General features: G+C 59.6%; 2 protein-coding genes across 2 annotated transcripts in view; both read right to left on the bottom strand.

Annotated features, from left to right (window-relative positions):
- ENH_00006750 (hypothetical protein) overlaps nt 1–918 on the bottom strand; it is a gene marked incomplete at both ends in the record, with an annotated part of 1525 nt that extends 607 nt beyond the window's left edge. Inside the window, one exon of the mRNA XM_013584071.1 lies at nt 714–918. Within this exon, the coding sequence (XP_013439525.1) occupies nt 714–918 (205 nt within the window). The remainder of the gene's footprint in view (nt 1–713) is intronic.
- A 716-nt stretch (nt 919–1634) lies between these two features.
- The window catches only part of ENH_00006740 (hypothetical protein, conserved), a gene marked incomplete at both ends in the record, with an annotated part of 9700 nt that continues 3087 nt past the window's right edge, over nt 1635–8247 (bottom strand). Inside the window, 9 exons of the mRNA XM_013584070.1 lie at nt 1635–2647; nt 2990–3911; nt 4412–4933; nt 5129–5455; nt 5739–6059; nt 6440–6771; nt 7070–7381; nt 7588–7717; nt 7942–8110. Of these exons, the coding sequence (XP_013439524.1) occupies nt 1635–2647; nt 2990–3911; nt 4412–4933; nt 5129–5455; nt 5739–6059; nt 6440–6771; nt 7070–7381; nt 7588–7717; nt 7942–8110 (4048 nt within the window). The remainder of the gene's footprint in view (nt 2648–2989; nt 3912–4411; nt 4934–5128; nt 5456–5738; nt 6060–6439; nt 6772–7069; nt 7382–7587; nt 7718–7941; nt 8111–8247) is intronic.

The following is an 8247-nucleotide window of genomic DNA, read 5'->3' as shown; positions in this document are numbered from 1 at the left end:
GGGGGGGCCCCCGGGGGGCCCCCAGGAGGGGGGGGCCCCCGGGGGGGGCCCCCCGGGCCCAGCCGCCCAGGGGGCCCCGGGGGGCCCCAGGGGGCCCCACCCACTCCGCGGTATTAAACGGTACCTCAAGTTGTGGACAGAAGTCAAGAGGCTTTCTGTTGTTACTTGTGATGAGGCGGGGGCCCCCCTGGGGCCCCTGGGGGGCCCCGCAGGGGCCACTGTTGCAGAAATATATGCAACATGAAACCCCAAAGTGCTGCTAGTTCCAGCTCTTTCTAACTTTTTTTGTGGCAGCCAAGCTAGCCAGCTAGCTGGCTGCGTGGCTAGCTACGCTAGCTAGCTGGCGGGCTTCGCAGCTAGCTAGCTAGCTGCGTTGCTAGCTAGCTGGCTGGCCTTGTGGCTAGCTAGCTGGCCAACTCTGCAGCTGGCTAAATGGCTGGCTCCGCAGCTAGCTAGCTGACTGCATAGCTAGCTAGCTAGCTAGCTGGCTGCGTGGCTAGCTAGCTAGCTGGCTGAGCGGCCTCCCTAACAAATCTTTAAAATTTTTAGATCTCAGTGGCCTCTAATGCCTCAACCCCAGACACAAAGTTGAGTTTTTCTAATGTCTAATCCCCCCACAAACTGTGCTGCGGGGGGCCCCACAGGGGGGCCCCCCTGACAGCTGAAAGGGTACAAAGGGCTCCAAGGGGGCCCCCCCGAGGGGCCCCTCTCACGGCCAATACGGGTAAAGGGGGCCCCACAAGGGGCTCCACAGTGGGGCCCTCCCACGGCAAATAGTGTAGAGGGGGCCCCAAGGGCCCCTTTAAGGGACCCCAAGAGGGGGCCCCTTAAAGGGGCCCCCTCACGGACAAACGGGTACAGGTGGGGCCCCCAAGAGGGGCCCTCTCTCTCAAACCAAAAGCCTACAGGGGGCCCCATAGAGGGTGGGGCCCTTGTCAAGTCAAAGAGTTCCAAGGGGCCCCAAGGGGGGCCCCTAAGAATCTGCACTAAAGCCAAATCCAGAGGGCCCCCCCGCCTTAGAACCACAGAATGAGGGGGCCCCCCTGTGAAGCCAAAGGCAAGGGGGGCCCCCGCCTTCGGGAAAGACACAGAGACTAAGGGGGGCCCCCCAGGGGCCCCTATGGGGCCCCCCGGAGGCCCCTATGGGGCCCCCCAGGGGCCCCTAGGTGACCCTAGGGGGCCCCAGGGGCCCCTTGGGGGCCCCCTTAGAGCGAGGGGCTTTGCTCTGCCGATTTGGCTGACTCGAACTCATCTGCTGCGGCAGCACGCAGGCAAAACACCAGGCCCTGAATCCTTACTCAAACAAACCCTAAACCCTAAACCCTAAACCCTAAACCCTAAACCCTAAACTCAAAGCTCTCTAGCACAGTAAAAGAGCGTACCCGAAGAGACAGCGCCCGAGGGCCTCTTGCTGCTGTTGCTGCAGAGGGCCAACCAACACACAGGCACACCAAGCAGCTAGCAGCAGCAGCAGCAGCAGCAGCAGCAACAGCAACACAGCAGCAGCAAAAGCACGAGCGACAGCGGGATGGGCAGCAGGGCCAGCACCGCCCGGCCAGCTGCAGCAGCAGCAACAGCAGCAGCAACAGCAGCAGCAACAGCAGCACTGCAGCAGCAAAGTTAGGCATGCGGGGCTACCCGTCATTCCGCTTGCTCCTGCTGGGCCCAGAGTTGCTGCCGTCGACGTCTTCAATAGGGTCGTCTTCGCTGCTGCTGCTGCTGCTGCTGCTGCCGTTGCTGCTGCTGCGCCTGTTGCTGGCAGCAGCGGGGGCCTTCCGTGGGCTGGCAGCACTAATTAGCCGGGATGACCGCCGCACATCTCCCTGCTGCTCGTGCTGCTGCTGCTGCTCCTCCCGCTGCAGCCGTTGCTGCTGCCGCTGCAGCTCTCTTTGCTGCAGCAGCAGCCGCTGCTGCGCCTCCAACATCACCAGAGGGAAAGTCACAAGGGCAGACTCTGGCTGCAGCAAACAGCAGAAGCACAGGCAGCTCGTTGAATAGACACCAGCAGCACGAGGAGCTGCAGCAGCAGTAGCGGCTGCTGCTGCAACAGCAACCGCAGCAACAGCTGCAGCAACAACTGCAGCAACAACTGCAGCAACAACTGCAGCAACAGCTGCAGCAACAGCTGCAGCAACAACTGCAGCAACAGCTGCAGCAACAGCTGCAGCAACAACTGTAGCAACAGCTGCAGCAACAACTGCAACAACAGCTGCAGCAACAGCTGCAGCAACAACTGTAGCAACAGCTGCAGCAACAACTGCAGCAACAGCTGCAGCAACAGCTGCAAACGCGGAAGCTGCAGCAGCCAACAACAGCTGCAGCAATGGCAGCCAAGGCGAGAGCTGCGGCAGCCAGTGCTGCTGGCTTACCGAGTTCTGCTGCTCTTCCTGCTGCTGCAGCAGGACTGCCTCATTTGCTTCCTTTAAAGATGCATGCAATGCTTCAGCCCTCTTGTGCTTGCTGCTGTCTGCCGCTGCAGCTGCTTCAGCTGATGGCTCCGTCTTCACTGCCACCGAACCCCCTCCAGCAGCAGCAGCAGCAGCAGCAGCAGCAGCAGCAGCAGAATTGATGCGCTTCAGGGCATCCCCAGCTGCTTTGAGAGTCAGGCGCTTCGAAACAAGTGGCCCTGAGGCGTCCCGAACTGCGTCTACAATAGACTCTGCGGACAAACCCTAAACCCTAAACCCTAAACCCTAAGCCCTAAACCCTAAACCCTAAACCCTAAACCCTAAACCCTAAACCCTAAACCCAAAGCGCTACGTTGTGAATTCTATAAATGCAGCCAGATAAGCACTCCCAACTTCTTTAAACCATTAGCTGTTGGCTTTCAGTGATCCGGGACTTCTAGGGTTTAGGGTTTAGGGTTTGCTTGAGCCGCAGGTTTAGGGTTTTGCTAGGGTTTTGCGTTTAGCTAGGGTCTAGGGTTTAGGGTTTAGGACAAACTAGGGCTTTGAATTACTGAGAATTCGCTGCGCAACAAGCAGCAGACATTCGGCGGTCTCCGGGCTCGCTTTCATATATATTCCATACAATGACTGCTGCTGCTGCTGCTGCTGCTGCTGCTGCTGCTGCTGCTGCCCTGACGGAGGGACAGGCCGCAGCAGGGACGTCTGGCTGTTCGCAGCACTGCCCTGCCTCGACTCTGGCGCGCTTGCTGCTGCTGCTGCTGCTGCTGCTGCTGCTGCTGCTGCTGCTGCTGCTGGGGGAGGGTCTAGCCACAGGGCGACGACAGCAGGTATGATATCCAGAAATTTCGTGCTTTGCTGCAGCAGCAGCAGCGGCTGCAGCAGCTCCTCCGTCTGCAGCAGCAGCAGAAACAGGGTTTCCACAAATGTTGCGCAAGCCTGCGCAGCTGTGTCTTCTTCAGGGGGCCCCTCTGGGGGGGCCCCCGGGGGGCCCCCCTGGGGGCCCTCTAAGCTGCTGCGGGGGCCCTCGGGGGGCCCCCCAGCTGCTTCAGCAAAAGCCAACTTCCGCAGCGACAGGAAGCAGAAGTGCAGCAGCTTTTTGAGGCCTCGCAGCAGCTGCGGCAGCGCGGGCACAGCATCTTTTGCCTCTGCTGCTGCAGGCGCAGCAGCAGCAGCAGCAGCTGCTGCTGCGAGCCGCTGCAGCTCTTCGGGCTTCTCCGCTGCTGCTGCAGTTGCTGCTGCTGCGTCCGCGACCTGCTGCGCTGCGCCGTCGACGCGCTTGCTGCGCATCTCCTGCTGCAGCTGCTGCTGCAGCAGCTGCAGCACAAACGCGCCTCTGAGGCCCCGCCGCAGCAGCTGCTGCGTTGCAGCAGCAAGGGCCCCGAGTGCTGCAGCACGGGGCCCCTGGGGGCCCCCAGGAAGAGAAGGAGATAAACAGAGAGACAAGCAGCAGGAAATGAAAGTCTTGTCTTCAGCAGAGAGCCCAACGAGAGTTGGGGACATTATCTGCAGCAAAAAGCAGGAGCAGCAGCAGCAGCAGCAGCAGCAGCGACGTAGCAGCAGAAGCAACAGCGCAGCAGCAGCAGCAGCAGCAGCAGCAGCAGCAGGAATGCAGTCCCGCAAAAAAGCAAACAAGGCGTTTGTCCCAAAGAGACAAATACCTAAAAGCAACGCCACGAGACAAATGTTGCTGCTGCTAGCTGCTGCTAGCTGCTGCTAGCTACTTGTGCTTTTCCTTATTGTTGCTGCTACTGCTTGCTGTGCTGAAGTTGGCTAGCTGCTGCTGCTGCTGCTGCTGTTGCTGCTAGCGGCACATGGCTAGCTACTGCTGCTGCTGCTAATAGCAGGTGGCTAGCGGCTGCTGCTGTTGCTAGCAGTAGCAGCAGATGGCTAGCTGTTGCTGCTGCTGCTAGGAGCAGAAGCAGATGGCTAGCTGCTGCTGTTGCTGCTAGCAGCAGCAGCAGATGGCTAGCTGCTGCTGCTGCTGCTGCCAGCAGCAGGCTCACGTATTTCTCGTGTTCTCTGTATTGGTGCTGCAGCACAGGCTGCAGGTAAAGGGCCTCCAGCAGCACTTCAAATCTGCTAGCCAGCACGGCCTGCGTCTGTTCCATGTCTTGCTGCTGCTGCTGCTGCTGCTGCTGCTGCTGCTGGTCGTGCCGCCGCTCATGCTGCTCCTTCTGCAGCTGCTGCTGCTGCACTAGGCCCAGCAGCAGCAGCTTCATCAGCACCCGCAGGGCAAAGGATTGCAGCCGCTTTGTTGCTGCTTCTGCTGCAGTCACTATTCTCCACAGCAAGTCCAGCAGGCACTCTCCTGTTGCTGCTGCTGCTGCTGCTGCGCCCGTTTCGCCTTGCTGAAGCTCCTGCTGCTGCTCCTCACACTGCTGCTGCTGCTGCTGCTGCTGCTGCTGCTGCACATGCTGCTTCGCTATTTCTCGGCGCAGCATGGAAGGATGACACAGCAGCAAATCCCCTAAAAAGGAGACGTACAGCTCGCAGCGCTGCGTGTGGCCCGCGAAGTCCCTCTCGTGCTGCAGCAGCAGCAGCAGTGGCAGCAGCAGCAGTAGGAGCAGCAGTAGGAGCAGCAGTAGGAGCAGCAGTAGCAGCAGCAGTAGCTGCAGAGGCTGCAGCAGCAGCAGTCGTGTAATGAATGCGATAATTTGATGTTTTCCTGCTGATTCTAAACCCTAAACCCTAAACCCTAAACCCTAAACCCTGGACTGTACCTGCTTAGACTGTTCAGTTGCTTCATGCATTTTCTCTGCGGTTTCTGCCGCTGCTGCTTCTGCTTCTTGCAGCTGCTGCTGCAGCTTCTGCTGCGGCTGCTGCTGCTGCTGGAGCTGTTCCTGCAGATGCTGGGCCACGCGCAAGTGGTGCCTGTGCTGCAGCTGCAGCAGCTGCATCTCGTGCTGCAGCTGCTGCAGCGCAGCAGCAGCAGCCTGCATCTGCTCCAAAGATGTTAACAAAGTGGCTTTGTAAGCCCTCAGCTGGTTGGCAATTTCCTGCTCTCTGCTGCTGCGGAGGCAGAAGCAGCCAAGGCTCTTGCTGACCAGCTGCAGCAGCAGCGCAGCAGCAGCACAGCAGCAGCGCAGCAGCACTGCAGCAGCAGCCAGTCCTCAACAGGGCGTCTCAGCAGCTGCTCGCAGCACACTTGTGCTCCTGTGGCCACTTCCAGCTGCAGCAGCACTCTGGGATCGACTGGGATCCACTGGGATCGTGTGGGATCGTGTAGGATCCACTGGGATCGTGTGGGATCGTGTGGGATCGTGTGGGATCGTGTGGGATCGTGTGGGATCGTGTGGGATCGTGTGGGATCGTGGGGTGCGGAGTTCTTACGATTTCGCAGAGGTCGTTGTGCAGGTCGTGTCTAGGCAGCACTCTGTAGAGGCAGTCCCTCCAAATTTTGCTGCTCCTCTGCCAGCACTCCTTCCCCTCGCTGCTGCTGCTGCTGCTGCTGCTGCTGCTGCTGCTGGGGAAGCCGAGGCACTGCTTGCAGCAGCAGCAGCGCGCAGCAATGCCCTCTTCCTCCCCACAAAAGAACTGCAGCGCCGGCAGCAGCAAAGAAAGCGGCAAATCTGTTAAAGCCCCATCTGCTTCGGGGCTGCTGCTGCTGCGCGCAAAGTAGGCGTCCAAAGTCGCGATCACCCGCAGCCACCGCTGCAGCACACAGCAGCAGCAGCAGCAGCAGCAGCAGCAGCAGCAGCAGCAGCAGCAGCAGCAGCAGCAGCAGCAGCACGGCGGCGGCGTGAAGGCCGATTCAACTTTCTCTGGAACATGGGAGAAGGCCGTGGAAAGCCAGCAGCCAGCTCTCAACCCAAACCCTAAACCCTAAACCCTAAACCCTTGGTGCTAAACCCTAAACCCTAAACTCTAAACCCTAAATCCTACACGCTGAACCCTCTAGAGCTTTAGATGACTTAGACTCATCGCAGAGGCGATAAAGCTAAAGGTCCTTCGCATAATGCAAATAAGCCAGGGTTTGTTTTAGGGTTTAGGGTTTAGGGTTTAGGGTTTAGGGTTTAGGTTTTAGAGCTCACCTGGTGGAGCTCGTTGCTTATGATTAGATAGAGAGGGGCGAGGCGGCCGTAGGCCTCCTGGCTGTTGCTGATTTGCTGCTGCAGCGCATGCAGCACTTGAGAGTCTCCTTGCTGCTTTTGCTTCTTGCGGGGGTGCTGCTGCTGCTGCTGTTGCTGCTGCTGCAGCAGCTCCGCCAGCTCCACGGCCTTCTGCTGCAGCGCCACCAGCCGGTGCTGCAGCAGCACCTGCTGCTGCTGCAGCAGCTGCGTGCTGCACAAACGGGCATTAAAGCCAAAAAGGTCTCCCGCTGCTCCAGTGCCAAGTTCCTGCAGCACCGCCTCATCAGATCCAGCTGCAGCAGAAGCGCGCAGCAGCAGCAGACGCAGCGGCTGCCCAGCCAAGCAGCAGCAGCAGCAGCAGCAGCAGCAGCAGCAGCCTAGTCAAGCAGCAGCAGCAGCAGCAGCAAGAAGCCAAGCAGCAGCAGCCGAAGCAGCAGCCCAGTCAAGCAGCAGCAGCAGCAGCAAGCCGAGCAGCAGCAGCCCAGACAAACGCTGCTGCGGAGAGCAGCAACCATCTGCAAGCAAGAAACTGCAGCAGCAGCAACTGCAGCAGCAGCAACTGCAGCAGCAGCAGCTGCAGCAGCAGCGTACTTTCCAAAGGCTCGTGCAGCTCAGCAAGAGATGAACAAATTTTTGCTGTTAAGGCGCACTCGGCTTCCGTCTGCTGCTGGTGCTGCCGCCGCTGCAGCTGCTGCAGCAGCTGGACTGCAGCAGCAGCAGCTGTGTTGCTCAGCCAGTAAGCAGGCCACAACGAGTAGCCTCCCTGAACGCTGCTGCTGCTGCTGCTGCTGCTGCTGCTGCTGCTCTGCCGGCCGGGCCAAGGGGAAATGCTCTGCTCTGCTGGGCTCAAGTTTCCCACGAGCAGCCGCCGCACGTCCACTGCAGCAAACACGGCCCCAAACCCTAAACCCTAAACCCTAAACCCTAAACCCTAAGCCTTAAGCCCTGAGCCACACGATATATGCCGCGAGAACTCAGGCTGGAGTGCAGCCCCTGCTGCACGCGAGACAAGCGTAGAAGCTAAACTCTAAACCCTAAGCCGGAAACCCTAAACCCTAAACCCTAAACCCTAAACCCTAAACCCTAAACCCTAAACCCTAAACCCTCACCAAGTGGAGCAGAAGCCAGAGTCAGCTCGCAGGCCTCCTCAAGGAGGCGATCTGTCTCTGGGGCCGAAACCCCCGTGCTGCAGGCCAGCAGCAGCAGCTGCCGCACGCAGCCCAGCAGCGTGAGTTGGTGCTGCAGCAGCAGCAGCAGCAGCAGCAGCAAAGCAACCTAGAAACGCACATGGTGCCTAGGGTCTAGCCCTAAACATGCAGCACTGCAGCAAAAGGGAGCAGCAGAAGCTGCCGCTGCTGCTGTCTAAACCCTATATGGGATGGAATGGTCTGCAGCAGCAGCAGCTGCTGCTGCTGCTGCGAAGACAGCAGTAGCAGCAGCAGCAGCAGCAGCAAAGCACTCACGCTTTCAGCTTCTCTCTGGGCCTCCATCAATGAGGCTTCGCATGCGGAGTCCGGTGCTGCAGCTGTGGCCATCTGCTGCAGCAGCAGCAGCTGCTGCTGCTCCACCTGCTGCGCGGCCTTCACTAGCCGCACCAGCAGCTCGTGCAGCTGCGAGATGTCGATGCTGCTCCTGCAGCAGCAGCAGCAGCAGCAGCAACAGCAGCAACAGCAGCAACAGCAACACAAACAGCAATTGGCCGCCCCGTTGGCCACAAACCCATTGTGAATTGCTGCTTGCTCAACCCCTTGCGCTAAACCCTGAGCCCT

Source organism: Eimeria necatrix, genomic scaffold, assembly GCF_000499385.1.
Source record: "Eimeria necatrix Houghton genomic scaffold, Enh_scaff119, whole genome shotgun sequence".
Classification (NCBI taxonomy): domain Eukaryota; phylum Apicomplexa; class Conoidasida; order Eucoccidiorida; family Eimeriidae; genus Eimeria; species Eimeria necatrix.
Note: the sequence above shows the minus strand (reverse complement) of the source record. Positions and strands in the feature narration are given on the sequence as shown.